This window comes from Anoplopoma fimbria, chromosome 14, assembly GCF_027596085.1.
Source record: "Anoplopoma fimbria isolate UVic2021 breed Golden Eagle Sablefish chromosome 14, Afim_UVic_2022, whole genome shotgun sequence".
Lineage (NCBI taxonomy): Eukaryota > Metazoa > Chordata > Actinopteri > Perciformes > Anoplopomatidae > Anoplopoma > Anoplopoma fimbria.
This window is the reverse complement of record NC_072462.1, coordinates 11,542,410-11,558,811: the sequence shown is the minus strand read 5'-3', so window position 1 is coordinate 11,558,811 and position 16,402 is coordinate 11,542,410. Positions and strand designations below refer to the sequence as shown.

The 16,402-nt window shown below is 39.5% G+C and overlaps 1 protein-coding gene across 3 annotated transcripts in view; it reads right to left on the bottom strand.

The window, feature by feature from the left end:
- LOC129102123 (WD repeat-containing protein 7) overlaps positions 1-16,402 on the bottom strand; it is a 111,711-nt gene that overhangs the window by 58,275 nt on the left and 37,034 nt on the right. For all 3 annotated transcript variants that reach the window (XM_054612109.1, XM_054612112.1, XM_054612110.1), the window contains 3 exons: positions 12,328-12,425; positions 2,137-2,255; positions 1,601-1,724 (listed from right to left, as the gene is read on the bottom strand). In XM_054612109.1, the coding sequence (XP_054468084.1) occupies positions 1,601-1,724; positions 2,137-2,255; positions 12,328-12,425 (341 nt within the window). The remainder of the gene's footprint in view (positions 1-1,600; positions 1,725-2,136; positions 2,256-12,327; positions 12,426-16,402) is intronic.

The window sequence follows — 16,402 nt, the reverse complement described above, 5'->3', positions numbered from 1 at the left end:
CTCTCCGTTCCAGTCTTGCTGTGCAGCACACAGATCAAATTCAATGACCCTTTAACCTCGCTCTATCTCTCGGTCTCTGCCTCCCCCTCCGCCCCCTCCATCCTCCCTCATCCCCTGAGGTCACCGGCCCATCGTCCCCCCTCCCCACATCTCCCCCGCCTGCGGTACTGCTGTGGTAACACAACACTGACTGGTGCCCGTTTCCATGGCAACCGTTCCCCTGAGAAAACCCCAGCATCCTCACCACCCACAAGGCGACTCCGACTCTCTCACACACACACACACACACACACACACACACACACACACACACACACACACACACACACACACACACACACACACACACACACACACACACACACACACACACACACACACACACACACACACACACACACACACACACACACAGCGTTTCAGTAGGCTGTTCCTAGAAAAGAAGGTGGAGATTCACCTTTCTTCCCATCAGCAGGTGTAACTATAGAAAGAGAGAGTGACCAGGGAATATACAGAAGACAGAGGAGGAAAAGACAGAGAAGAAAAGGAAAAGACAAATGGATACAGAGAGGGTGATAGATAGATATTTTTTGATTTTTCTTTCAAGTAGGTCTTGTTGCGATCATTGACCGCTCCCAGTCCTAGAATGTTCACATCACAGTTTTGGAGGTGGGATTAAAAAATGGGCACGCAATCTTTCAGCATGCCAACATCGATGAAAAACAGGGGCAGAGAAACATCTCTTAAATCGTGATATTTCTTTAATCGACGTGAAAAACGTTAAGCTAACTGATTGTAGTAACCACTACCAGGACTGAAATGGTAAATTATCTTGTACTTGTATAGGGCTTTTCTAGTCTTCCTACCATTTAAAGCGCTTTAACACTACATGTCATCATTCACCCATTCATACACTGATGGTAGGGGCTACCACGCAAGGTGCCCCCTTCCCATCAGGACTATCTAAAATGAATATCCGCACATAGACAACTTCGGCAGTAAATCGGGGTTAAGTGTCTTGCCCAAGGACACATCGACATAAGCGGAGCCAGGGATCAAACCTTCAATCAGAAGATTGAAGGATATTTTGTGTGATTATCAGGTCAGGACTAGGATTTAGAAGGTTGAGTGCTTCGTGAGCCGGGAAGCAGGCAAAAGCTGGGACCTAGGAGTGCTGACCCCTGGCATCCCAGATTGGCTCTAGGGATGTGGATCATGACTGCTCTGGCGGTCAGTTCTTGTTCTGGAACTAAACTCCTGAAAAGAGACTGGACTCTTGACTTGTCCTGAGTTGCCCAGGGTGATAGCAGTTGGGATGGTGTGGGGATACTCACAAGCCCCCGGCTGAGCACCGCCGTGTTCGAGTTCTCTTGCTGAGAGCTTACGACTAGTCTTGTCACGATACCAATATTATGACTTTGATTTGATACCCTGGTTAAATATCTTAATGTCAATACAGAAACCATGTTTCAGAGTATGTGTAAAGAAACTGAGTTGTAAACAAATACTGTCATTTGGTCAGGTTACAAAATCAAGAAGATCCAGCACAACCAAATATAGATTTCTTTCTCTCAGATATTTAGCAGTGTGAGGTACTTACGGGAGCTGACGGTGTCCACATACTGAGGTAGGTAGGGAGCCCACAGGTCGATGGTGTCCTTACGTCCAGATTGACCAATCCTCCTTAACTCAGCCAGTAGGAGAGCTTGTGCCGCTTCTCGCACCTAAAACCGCACAAAGGGTGAAGTTATGGTTGTAGCTATTATTATTTTTCAGTCTTCCATAGAAGGTCTTTAGGTAAGCAGCCATGTTGAAGGTCATGCTTGATTTTTTTTAGATAAAGGTACATGGTTCATTTGTTGGATGGTAAAAAGTAGGGGACACAACTAAGATACATAAACATGTTGCAGATATTTAGTAAGAACATATTGCAACATTGCAGATACGTGAATTAAAATCATCTTCATGTTGTAAAAAAAAAAAAAAAAAAAAAAAAAAAAAAAAAAAAAAGAGTGATACGGGCGACATTGCATTTCTATCTAAATATTTTATGCTGATAATTTTGAATATATAAACATAATTCTTAGGAGACAGGGTTGGTCCAGGCGGCTTAGCTAATCTGTTTGTGTGTATTACCTCCAGACAGCGGTCCTGCCATCTCCTCGCCAACATCTCCAGCAGAGGAGGTCTGAACTTGTCCAGGCCAAGGAGGTCAGGGAGCATCACGCAGTGCATGGCTGCCAGCTGGCTCCAACCTGAACACAGACACACATGTAGTAAGAAAAAGACTACAGGTAGGGCCATTGGATAATTCTATAGTCCAAAGCCTTTCATGTGCTCATATACACGTCTCACTCCTGTCACATAAAAACACTTTTTTCTTTTCATATTACACAAGGCAATATGAAGGCGTTCGGACAGAACAAACAACATTCTGAGGGTTTAGCTTCTTATTAGAGCCTTACCAGTACTCTTTTCTGATTTTGTTTACAAGTGGATATTTTGTTGTTTTGTATGAGCGGTTCTCAAGAAAGAACAGCATGGGCCAATCATTCAGCCCCTTCTGAAAAAAGCACGTCATCAACGGGAAATGCACTAGTTTTGCTAATGGACCGAAGAGTTAGAGAAATCAACTGATAATGCAATTATTGTGATAAAGTCAAAAGCTGACTGATCAAACAATTTATTTCCCCTTGCATCCTTAATTAACCGGCACATAAACACCCAGCAGACATAAGACTGATATATTCTCAAGTCACACTTGGAAAGAAACTAAATAAGTGCATTCCCCATAATGTTAAACTATTCCTTTAAGATTGTATCAATTGCAATTTTTTTTGTGCCCCTGAGGCTGAACAAAACTGTTTCCATGTGACAACAGTAAGTTTCTCACATCTATACACACACATACTGACTTAAATATAAAAAAAATCCTTATATAAAAATCACACAAACAGTTAAACACCAAATGGGAATATTGTTGGTTAATATTTACAGTCTTGGTTAGAGCAAAGTTATTATTTCTGCTAACCAGAGCCTGAGTATGTTTGATGGTATTCCACAGGTAAACAACAGATATACAGCACTGCAAGGTGGATTGACATAAAGCCTCATAACGATACCTTGGCATGATGAACTTAAGTGTTTTTATTTGATTCTGCATCACTACAATGTGTGGAGGTCTTTACTTGAAACCAGAGGAAACAAAAGAAAAACCTTGCAGGTTTATGAGTGTTATACATTGCACTATTTCTCAGTTTCATTTACCTGAGTGACTGAAGAAAACTAACATTCAAAATGTCTTGGTATCGCTTTAATATGGCTAAAATCCAACTGTATCAGTCCGAGCCACGGTTATGGCATATTGTTACATTTTACACCAAACACCAGATAAATATACACCAGCTTTTACACGTCTGTGACAAAAGATGGACTTAAATGTTTACTCGCTCATTCTCAACATAAACCAAGCACCTTATTCACATATATTGGTTTAATATATGTTTTCCAAGGAAAATGTATGTATGTGAAATGTACTTGAATGGACAGTGAATGGCTTTTAGGCAGGAAAGAAATTCCATACAAATTTCTTTTCCAGGGGCACCATGTAAACTTACCTCCGCCATTGAAATATACAGGAAAAACTCAAACTGTTAGGCGTTTAACAGACATATCACATTCAGGAATATACGATGTAGTGGTGGACAGATTGATTGTGATGAACAAAATAAAATATTTGGTCAAACTTTGTCTCAATATTGAAAATCCGAAAAGAATAATCAGGCAACCTCTAGTTGCAACATTTGCATCACTGTCTTGCAGAAACTTAAAATGAAAAACAATTTTTTTTTTTTGTTAAATCAGTTCCTAAAATCAAATTGAAGAGCTACAGCTGTAAAATTATTGAGATAAATTTGATTTTATATGATGTTTTACAGTATGCCACTTAAATGACTTATGGTATACGTAATTGAAGCCAAAAATTGTGGTTGAAAATGACCAATGTAGTAGATGCCTTTAACTACAGCTAAAACAACAACTATAACTGCTAACTACTTTTTCTAGGGTTACTGCTAATGACAGCTATTCCTGCTGGTGCTGCTGTTATACTAATACTGATGTTGCTGTTAACAGCAACTGCAACTACTACTACTACTACTACTACTACTACAGCCATGGGCATACTTTCCACGGTTCCATTCATACTATAATTGAGGGTACACGTGTGCCTGACTTTCCACGCATGAGCATTTCATCCATCCATTCCAGTTGGTGGTGGAAAAGCACCAAAATGTTGTTTGCCAGGAGTTCAACACCATATGGCTGTATTGTCTTAAAGACAAATTATATATAAGTGGGAAATGGCAGATGTCCTTGCACAACCTCTCTTAAAAGCAAGCATCCATTTTGTAATCTTATTCTTCTTGACAACCCAGCTAGAGGTGCATAAGCAACTAAATGGAATGAGGAAGGAAACTTGAGCAAGCGCAGATCGGCGCGCTGGCTATGTGCAGAGTTGTCATAGCAACAAATTTTGGGCTGCACACCGACGTCCCCTCAGGGTTTGTGCAGACCCTCCTGGACATGAGCTGATGACGACATTTACGTCAAAAGTACCAAAGCAGACCCTCGCAGACACAAAGACGTGGAAAGTATGAATTGGCCCTTATATTGTTGCATCTGCTAAAAACAACAATCATCCCTGCCAATGCTAATAACTAGTACTAATGCTAACAACAACTAATAAAGCTGCTGCTGCTTTATAAAAATAATAACAATAATAATTGCAATATTGATAATATTAATATTCATTTTGTCGTTTCTGCAGGGCAGTGTTATAAAAACTTGACATCTTTGCGACAGTTTCTGTCTACAGCGGTTAGTTCTAAGTTATCCCACTGGGGAGGAATAAGCCTCTGTGTGCATGCTTGCTGTTTTCCAGTACAAATCTAACCTAAACTAATTAGTCTGAAAAATTGGAAACTAATGGTTATCAGTTTTGAAAGGCACTTCACTTTCATATAGTAAACTACAATGGTGGAACAGTTATTTGAGAGCACATGCATTGTTCAGGTGGAGGGGGCCACAGGCTGTCATTGTAAAAGCCCAAAACCCTGTTTATAAAAAAAAGTTCATGATAGCTGTTTAAAAAGAAAAAACAGTATTAAGCTCTGAGAGGGACACCAGAGAGACTCCAGCTATAAAGTTCGAATTAACACTTATATTTATAATAAATAATACAATTATTAATTCAAGAAACTTGTTTTAATTCAGTCTTCTGTTGGAACTTTAAAACGCAACTTTTACACGCAACTTTTACAATGTATGCCTCTTTGAAATTAACTACAGTGTCAGATGGATGTGCTGCAAATGAAAACAGAGGGACGGCTTTTATGTCAAGCCAGGGAAAATGTTAGTCATTGCTTAGCACAGATCCATTGGTTTAATTGTGTCTGTTGGCTTGTTCTTTTCCCCAGTGACACAATGAAAATAGCAAGCATGCAAACAGTGAGCATAGAGAGACTAAAACATTGAGATACATGGACATACAGACAGACCGGTAGACTGAGAGACAGAAATCACACGACAGGATCACAGAATACAGCAAACAATAAAAAAGAAATACAACAGACCAGGAAATAAGTCTGTGGTCAATGCACTCTCAGTTCCAAATCATTAGAAAAGTAACAGTGTTTGCTGATGACACAGCTCTTTGTCTGACCAAATGTTGCTGCTCTACCAAACATGTCCTGGGTGTTTGTTATGATTATTGTCAAAAATCATTGAATTTGTAGCAGATTGAGTGAAAATATGTAATTTACAACATTTCCACAGAATTGCAAGGCAAAGGAAATCATTGGGAATATGAACTTGAGGGCAATAGGTAGGGATTTAGGATTGATGTTTATTACTTGTTATACTGGTTTATTGTGTTATGAATAGAATGTTTTCTTTATTTTAGAAAAATGTAGGGAATCTAGCAAAATGGCTCTCTCTCACAAATTTTGCAGGACTTGTTTATTTTTTAAGTCAGACAGATTAACATTAAAAACACTTGACCAGCCCCTGTGCCAAGTGTTTCGCAGGATTTGCATTTGGAGACGAAAAACTACGATTTCTGACTGGATTGAAAGTGGACTGAACTCAGCTATGACGAACAGACAGATGAAACTGGAAGCGCTGTAGACCAAAACAAGGACGAAGACACAGCAAAGATCTGGAGCGAGAAACCTGAGATGAAAACCTAATCTAACATTCACTGCAGGAAAATGCAAGACTGCTGCAAGATAAAAGAGGTGACGAGACCCATAAGGAGTGGAACAGGGGGGTGGGGGTGGGAGCTTGGAGATGAATAACTGATGGAGTGAAGAGAAGGGAGGTAAATAATTGTGATGATATGAAGAGAGAGAGAGAGTCAAGAGAACAAAGAAAATAACTGAAATAGAAATGGAGAGTGAAAAGAAATACAAATGTGATGGAGAAAAGGAACTCAGAAGGAAATGATCAAGAAGATCTAAGAAGCAGAAGATTTCTAAAGAAAAAGATAACTAATTATAAAAAAAGAGTATGGCTGCTAGACTTTCCCTAAGCGGTACCCGTCAGTTCAGTCTGTACCTTCGTTGACTGAGGGGATGTAATGAGAAGCAGGGTAGGGGCTCGGAGAGCCAGGGGGCCTATGAGGAAGGCCCCCAGGGGCCCCAGCAGTGGTAGCAGTAGTAACTGTGCTGGTGTTGGCTGTGGCAGCTACAGCAGCTTGCAAAGGAAGAGAAGGAAAGGAAAAAGTCAAGAAGGAAAGAACAGGTTACGGAGTTATAAATATAAATGTTAGCAAATGGAGAGAGGAGATTAGCCTTCAGCGGGGAAGAAGAAAAGGAAATACACATATGGACAGCAAACAAAAACACAAGTACAAAGAAAATAATTAAGGAAGCCATTACAAGAAAGGAAGTAATAAGTTAAGAAAAAATGCATATAAAATTAGCTTTACACGAATGATAAGTTAGGTTGGGCAACTATGCCAAACCGATCCGTGGACCAAAACAAGAACATTGTTACTGGACAAATCAGCTAAACCCTCTTATTACATTTGTTGAAGCTTATTAAAATTATGATTTTACTAAAAAACCAAATACTGTAAAATACTTTCAATACCTGCATATGCCAAATAAAAGTAAGGTTAAGGAGGCAGTTCACCCCAATATCAAAAAACATATTTTTTTCCTCTTAACTGCCTCAACAGAATTGTGGCAATGGACAATCTGGATAGAGACATTGCTGCAGAGTTTTTCAATCTATTCTTTTGGCACTTTGAGCACCACAGACCGAGTGCCTTAAATTTGCATTATATTAGAGAGATGGCAGACATCTCTATGGCAGTCAACTCGCATCGAAACAGTTTATATCGATAATTAGTAATACAGGTAAGGAGGGAAAGATGCATTTTTGATTTTAGGGTTAACTGTCCCTTTAAGGCTAGAAAAATGGTAGTTATGGTAAAGAAACTATTGTTGATATGTAATTAAGGTTAGGGGAAAGTTGTTTATTTTAGTTTATAACATAAAGCAGAAAATAATTGCAGGCCTGCTCCAGGACCTGAGCTGCAGTCTCCTACAGAAACACCCACCAACATGATATATATTTTACATGTGTAAATAAAAAAAATATCAAACGGTTGCATTAGCACTGAATGTTAGCACTGGCCACATTTTTTGTCAAGCTGAATCATCCAATGAAAATAAATCCCACGGATTTAGGGATTTATTTTCCCTAAGGACTTAGTGGAAAGTTGTATTAAGTCTATTTCAAAGGATTTCAGCAAATGTTAATACTTTTCTTCCAGTAATGTTAGCCATGTTAGCTACGATGCTACTTAATATTAGCAGTAAGTATTAGTACTCATTAGCAGTCAAATACTGTTCAAACAACCTATGGATAAATGTGCAATTCAAGGTCTTCAATGAGCCCAATATTTTTGGCATTATCCATCTATAGTCTACTTTCTTGGCTAGCTAGATAACATTAGCAATACTTCCCATAAAGACAGGAAACTTGGCACAGCACTAACATATTCCACTGTAACATCATCACTTCAGATAAACAGACAAACAATGTCGAACTTATGTAAGTGAAACAAAGATGATATTTAAATTCTCACAAAGCACTTGGTGAAGAGATGAAGAAAAGGGGTTATAATTTGGAGAACTAAACACAGAAAAAGATCCCCGACCAGGACATTAAGGTTTCAGACTGTGGCATTTGCATTTTATTTAACCATATTTATTAGGATATAGAATATTAAAACAAACATCAACCTTATTTCAAAGGAGGATAACCAACATATGTGTTAACAATCTATCTACAGGTCAAATATTATCCGCTGGTTCAAATTGTAATAAGAATACAGATTAGATTTTCTTTATGCTAAGGCCAGAAACCTGAAACCATAATGTTGTGGAGATAGAATGATTAAGCATTTTGTTTCAACACTTTCATTTTAAAGCCTTTTTGCTTAGTAAAAGTAAAATCTCATCTTAAAAATATATAAGATTAAATATATAATTAAATTTCTGTCATTTCAAAGGCGGTCAGCAGTACATACCAGAACTGCTCACATAAAACCTGCTAAACACTGACTGTAACAAATCGAAAAACTGTCAATAAAATAGTCCCGCTGCCAAAGAGAAAAACATGTAACACAACAGGACACAACAGAGAAAACAGTTCTAGCAACATTGCATCAGTTGGAAGTAAAGAAGAAAAAAGCAAGAGAAAGTGCACAAATACAAAAGAGAGACTGACTGACAGTACAGTGAAAGAAATATTGAAGTGAGAGAGTGTGTTTTTGTGGAACGGGTTTCTTTCTAGAGGACAGGCAGCAGGCTGAAGCCATGCAGTGAACGGCAGTGTGACGAGAGAAACAGAAGGGGTGAGAAAGAAACTGGAAGATAAAATGAAATTTCAAATGAAAATCTGCTGTATGAGGAGGTCAAATATAATTTGGTGACCTTATATTATGTATAATCTATTTAAGGTACTGGGCCAATAGTTGAGCCTTGCAAGAGAGTGCCCTGTAGAAAAAGCTTTGATATTGGTGTTAACATAAAATAGTTATGTACGCTAATGATACTTAAATGCTAATTTATACCTGAGAATTCAGTACCTGACAGTTGGCAAAACTCATGAATTATAAATATAACATATTTATGTTACTGTAAGTACAGTAGATACAAATACATAATAAGATTCTCTTATGTTTTGAATTAAATATATTTAAATGTAATATTAAGCCATGACTTTATTATAATGAAAAATGTCAAAAACTGTCAAAACCAAGTGTATTTATAGTTGACTCATTCTATCACGTTTAAAGTTTTTCCTCCATAAACATTCCTGGCTAAACTTTTGTAGATTTTGCCTGGGTCTGGATCCAAACATGCTGTCGCTGAGTCCCAGTTCGAAGCTAATAATCCTGGAAAAAAAACATCAGTCCACCAGAAACAAATCATAATGATACGTACATAGTACACAATTGTTGAAATTGTAAAGAAATGTATTTTCTCATTATTATCTCCACAGGCTCAAGCATGTCGGGAGATCATGTGTTTGGTCATCTGTCCACAACACACATAGTCCTGGACCGATCAGCCTGATATTTTTGGTGCTCATTTATGACTGTATGCTCAAGGACATCTCGTGGTTAAAGTGACTCATAATTCTTGAAAAACCTATTTAATTGACAGTTTTACATCACCATAGTAAGACTCCTCGGATGTCAGTATTGACATCATAAAACTATGTAAAATGCAGATGATACTTTAGTATTCATATCTAACATGATAAATCAGGTAGCTGTTACTTCCATCAGGCATTAAAAGTCAGATTATGTTCATACTAATGCAGATGAATATTATCCCGACTGAAATGCCTATGAAATATAAATTAAATTAAGTGTAATTAGGCCTTGCAACGACAATAACAAATTTTGGCCAACCTACAGTCCAAAACTAAAAGAGATTCTATTTATTTTCACTAATAATTGCAATGAAAAGAATGTTAATGGTTAATCAGATAACAAAATAGTAATTTTTTTGACAATTGACCAACTCATTACACTATAAATTGCTTCAGCTTAGCTTGGAAGCAACAAAGCAATTGTAAACGGCTGAGTAGGTTGATAATCATTCATTGGAAGATATTCTAAATACAGCTTACACTTTTAATTTTTTGGGGGGTTTTCTAAAATACGTTTTACTGCTGCCCCCATTCATCTTATTATCATTGACAGAAAGGATGGCCAAAACCATGGAAATAAGAACCATTGCTATTAACCTAAATTATCCTTTGTTCCCATCCACTGGGGAAAGGGTCTTAGAGATCAGCTGGCAGTATGTTTTCAAAAGGCCGCAACAGAGGAAATAAAGTAATTTTTTAAGGTATCTGTGTTAGTGTGGACATGATGGTAAAATAGTAACTGTAAGATGTTTATAGGTAAATTAAATTATGTGCGGACACCATGCTCTCTGTTAATCTCACAGTAAATGCTGCAGTATATTAAAGGGGCCCCCTCATTTATTTCCATGTGAATAGAGACGGTGAGCAGGGTTAACAGCGCTCCCCTTCACAAAGCCTCTAACACACACACACACACACACACACACACACACACACACACACACACACACACACACACACACACACACACACACACACACACACACACACACACACACACACACACACACACACACACACACACACACACACGGTTGGAGTAGCTGGCTGAGCAGAGGTCACGGCAGAGCGTTCCCCCTGAATGGTGGTGAATAGGCGTGTGGCGTGAATAAGTCCACACGCTTGTCACGCTTGGCCTCCATTAAGGCGTGACAATAGCACTAAAAACCCTGCCTTCCTCCGAAAACCGAGGGTGCCACCCATGGCATATGTATGTGTGTGTGCAGTGTCTGTATTCACATAGACTTGATCTTGGTGTGTGTGTATTTGTAGGTATTGAGCTTGATGTAGTGTTGTAGGTAGGTGTGTGTGTGTGTGTGTGTGTGTGTGTGTGTGTGTGTGTGTGTGTGTGTGTGTGTGTGTGTGTGTGTGGGTAGGCAGATGGTGACGGCTGGTTAAAACATCCCCGACAGTGAACCAGAGCAGGTTTCTCTCTGCAAAGAAATACTTCCCCCCCCACCTTTACTAAGTGAAATTCTCCTTCCTCTCTTCTTCTACTTTCTTTCTTTCTGTCCATCCCATCCACCTCTCTTTGGTTTGGAACAGTAAAATTCCAGTAAAAAACGTACTACATTCAGGTCTACAGAGGTACCAAATGGAACGGACTATGTTGAATCTGTTGCCTTTATTCTAAAATATCCGACCATGCTCTCTCTCCTCTGATTCATACTGGAAATATGAATACAATAAAATGTCTAACTAAGTTTCTAACTAACTAAGTGCTCCAAGCTAAAAAGACAAAAACATGGGTTTTCTACTGACTTCAAATATGATATTTTTTCTGATCTGCCACCGATATAGTTGATGTTTGGTTACTACTTGGTTAAAGTTGGAGACAGATTGTGGTCATGATCAAAACAAACCAATGTTGATTGTTGAATGGGGAAGAGACCGACCCCCCATCAACCCATCCATCCATCCATCCATCCATCCATCCATCCATCCATCCATCCATCCATCCATCCATCCACCCACCCAACCATATACCCATCCACCCAACCATACAGCCTACCATCCATCCATCCATCAGGTTTTGCTGCACTACACTTTTTACATTTTAAACATTTGAACAAAACAGTCAAAATATTTCCAGTGTGAATCTCTGAACTTGAAACAACTGAGGTTGCACAAGTGAATGTGAATGTATCCTGTCAAACAAGAGTTCCATTGAGCAGGGCAAAGAACCCCATAACCCCCATGGGAGAACAGACTCAAGTTAAACTGTGTAGCTCCCAGTAATACTAAATGAACTAATTCACTGCTTAATAAGTCTTTCAGATAAAAAAAACAATAGTGTTGAGAGAGGCGAGATCAGATGCTAAGCTGCAGTCAGATGTTAGCAATGTAGCACTGTCATTGGGTCAACTCCACCCGCATGTCAAAAACAGCAGAACATCCCTTTAAACACCTGCTGACCCAGTCAGCAGCAGCAGCTTCCTCCTGGGAATTTCCAGTTTTTATTTTTTATAACTCTGTGGGTTTTATTGCCGGTGGGCTGCATTATCAAAGCCCCGCCTCTCCTCCTTCCCACCCTCCCCCGCAGGGCCCCGGGGGTGTGTGTGAAGCGAGCGTCCCCCTCCCTTTTTTTGTAGTTACCTTGTTTGATCTGGGCCTGTAGCGCCGGGTTGGAGGGCTGAGGGGGGGCGGCCAGCGTCCTGCGTGGACTCTCCGGGGTTCCTCCTGGTCTGGGAGGCCTGGAGGAGGATCACAAAGAAGGAGGCATGAAATATTAAAGGAGCAGGGAGGAGAGAAGCGGGCTAAGGCACACATGCATGAACGCACACGCGCACACACACACCAAAATACAAAGAAACACACTCATAGAAACACATAAATACATAAAACAAGGAGTTCACACTTTTTTTTCCCATTTCCTGAAACCAACTGCTTGAATCAGTGTGTGTGTGTGTGTGTGCCAGTGTGTGTGTGTGTGTGTGTGTGTGTGTGTGTGTGTGTGTGTGTGTGTGTGTGTGTGTGTGTGTGTGTGTGTGTGTGTGTGTGTGCGCTCTCAGGCTCCAGCCTATTGAATTTTGGGTGGAGGACACAATCCTGAGTCTGAACAGACTGGAGGCGTCTAACTTCCAGAGACACACAAACACTTCCAATACAACAATCAATGGAGTGATCAATAACCAGTTGCTAAGCAACAAGCACAGTCAGGGAGCTCTACTATTAGCAATTGTAAATTCCCCAAAAAACGACTGCAATGACTTTTTGAAAGTGACAAGAGGATGTTAGAAAGTGTTAATATGGAGGTCAATGAATGACTTTGATCTATTGAGACCATCATTACAAACAGGGTAGTAACACTTGCACATCTTTTCTTTGGCCAGGTGGAAAAATGTGAACTGATCAATGGGTATCAAAATAAATCCATTTGACATTGTTTCAGTTGTCTGTGTTATGGAAGTTTGCTAAGCTGTACTATCAGAACAACGTGATTTGTTTGAGAGCTTGATAGTTTGAGATAACAACGTCTGATCGGAGAGATGTCCATCGCTCTCCATGGTTGATTTAGTTTGTGTTTTACGCCAGCACAAACAAGAAAAAAATAATAGGAAGCAAATCATAGCTTACATGTTTACACTTAAGGTCTTAACACGTGACGATTGTTTATTTGTGCGATTAATTCACACGTCAACATTTTTTGGGGGATCTGTTGTTTTTGTCATGAACCGTACACAGAACATGAATATTATGGGGTGAAAAAGTGACGGGTTTTCTTTGCAGATTTTTTTTTTATGCTTTCGCACCGCATTAAAAGGCATCGACCATCACGTTGTGTGGAACTCACAGGTTCTGTGGTCCGAACCCAAGACGGCAAACTTTATTGCTCCTTTCAACCTCGACAAAGACATCGCTGACCAGATCCCCTCCTTCCCTTCTTACCTTTCACAATAAAAGCTCTAAGACACAGTAGCATAAGCGATACAACAGTCGGACTCTAATCTGGGCCAATTGGATCCTGGTAGTTGGTCCTCTGTCACAAATTTGCATCGCTGCCGATATGAATAGTTTTGATGTGAATAATTTGCAGGCATTCATTTTCCTGTTGTTTATTTGTTATGCTCTAGGGTCTGTAGCCGTGTCGACAGTTAGCCTTACCTAAAAATATCTCCTTTATGGATCTACACAATTCACATGGGACTTGTTTTCATGTCAGAAATTCTCAGAAAATTCAAGAAAAAACGAAACAAATCCCTGCCACACACACACACACACACACACACACACACACACACACACACACACACACACACACACACACACACACACACACACACACACACACACACACACACACACACACACACACACCTTTTAATCATTTTATTCTATAGAGAACATCCAGTGTGAACGATTCAGAGGAACAGAGCACAAAAAAATGTGCACCTGCAAGCCCCCCTATCTCACCCCACTCAAACACACACAACCCCTCTTTCTCGCTCACTCTCCCACACACTCATCTTTGTGTCTGTGTGACTCACAACAAAACACAAAGAAACAACCAAAGCTGATGCCAAAATATATTCCAGTAAAACCAATTTAACAATAATTAATATGATTCTAAAGTTCAGGTTTATTTACAATATGCGGATTAGTACAGTACAAACTGCACCACAGTGCAACGACAGAATAACAATAGAACTAATTTATACATTGAAGAAACTGCAAGTGGTTAAACCTACATATTCCATGAGTTCATGTCGCTTTTGTTGGATATCACACTTCATCAGGCTGAATAGACAGTGTGACAGTGTGTGGCTTGTATGTGCAGCTCACGATTTTATCAGAGCGCTGCTTTTTGTATCTGCATGTGTTATGTGTGTAAAAAACGGAAAACGGGGTTAAGGGCTGTTATCTAAATAAAATCTAAATCCACCTATTTAACTTATGACAAAAAAAGTAATTCACTTCGAAATTGTTCACCAAGCGTTTTAACGCGCCTCTGGTGTGATTAGTCGTTCAGAATTGAAATGGTGACAGTAGCTAAATCTTTTTTTCTCCACCTATATGTCAAACCTAATGCATTAGCAAGGAATTATGGGACACAGACAGGTAGTGTTTGCTCATTGGAAAGTGAAAAACAACCCGTATGGATGTGTAAAGATTATGGGTTTATAAAAAGTGTCCATCTGTCCCCAGCCTCAGTTTGTCTTCAATCTAAAACTGTCCTCTGGCACACAGTGCAGCAAATGTAAATGCTAACTGTAATTTAATGGAGGACGGGTAAAAAATAACCCACAAGCCCTACAAGATGACCTCTGTCCACACCTGACATACAGGAAGCAATCGTCCGGCTCAACGTGGACGTTCTCTTAGTATTGTGTGGTGCAAGAAGACTGAGGTTCAGAAAGAAAACAACCCAGGCGAACATAAAAGGGTTATGTGTCTTTAAGTAGTGTCTTCACATAGTCGAATCCGATTGGTCAAGTCTTGACTGATTGTCAAATCATGTTTTTGGTCCAATGATCCCTCTTTGTTTAGGTTTTATTTATCTATAAAAAAAAATATTGTCCGAGATACATGTGACGCTTAGCTGTTGTTTCTGATTGAAATTGAATTGATTAACTGTCAGTTACTGACAGTTACCGGAGTAGATGCGGGAAATTCTGAATAAAATAGAGCCAAAGGCGAGAGTTTTCTTTTTTTCAAAACAAACACATGGTTTAGCCTGTTCGCTGTCGCACGGAGCAGGTTAGGACATTGTCATTGGTAAAAAACAAAGCAATCTGATGTTTGCATCCAGTCCAGTTAGGAAGAGGTGTTAGCCTGCTTGCATTTCGTGGTTGTAAAACTTTTAGACTTAATTCCATTTTCCAATCCACAGACAGAATGGAAACTGGAGAGTGAGATGCAAGTTTCCGAGAGAACTGTGAGCACTATGATCATTCTTCGTTCCCAGTGAGTACTCTGATTAGAGAATGTGTTATTTGATTTTGAAACTGGAGCCTCATGTTGCTGTTATTTAGCCTCTCTGAGGATTCTGCCAAGATGCTGCTCCAATGGTCCTTCTAATTTGGATATTGTAACTTAATCTACACTTATTTAAGAACACTAAGGAGATTAATTGACGTTTTTTATTAACAGTATCATTAATAGTCTGATATTTATACCAGATTAGGATATACATCAGGATGTTTTGGGAGAATCCAAGCAATTCTATGTAACATCAGACATTCAGCACCCCCATATAGGCAGAATGGAATGATCCTTTGTTTGTTAACCACATTTTTTCATCACTGCGATGATCGACTATTAGATTGGCTGTGTAATCAGGCTCCTTAGATCGAAATGTAGAATAGTCCACTATTCAGAATCACCCGTCCTTTTTATGCTTATTTCTGTCCAGCTCAGTTTCTCAACATCTGGACTTCCAGGACTTGAAGCCGGAGTTGGTGGAGGGAGGTCTGTTGTGGTTGTGTTGTAATGAAATACTAAAACACTAAGAGTTCAGGAGCACATCTTTTCAAACTCCAGCACACCGGGAGGAAGCTTTCCTGCTGTCATAAATGTAAGATGGGGGAACATGAAAAAGCCAAAAACCCAAACACGTTCAAATATTCACAACCGCCGGTTTGGAGAGTCGAAGTGGAGTCGGCCAGAGAGCAGACTTCAGTATGAGTCTTATAAAGAAGTCTTCAGCTTCCATCTGTAGCTTCTCAATCAC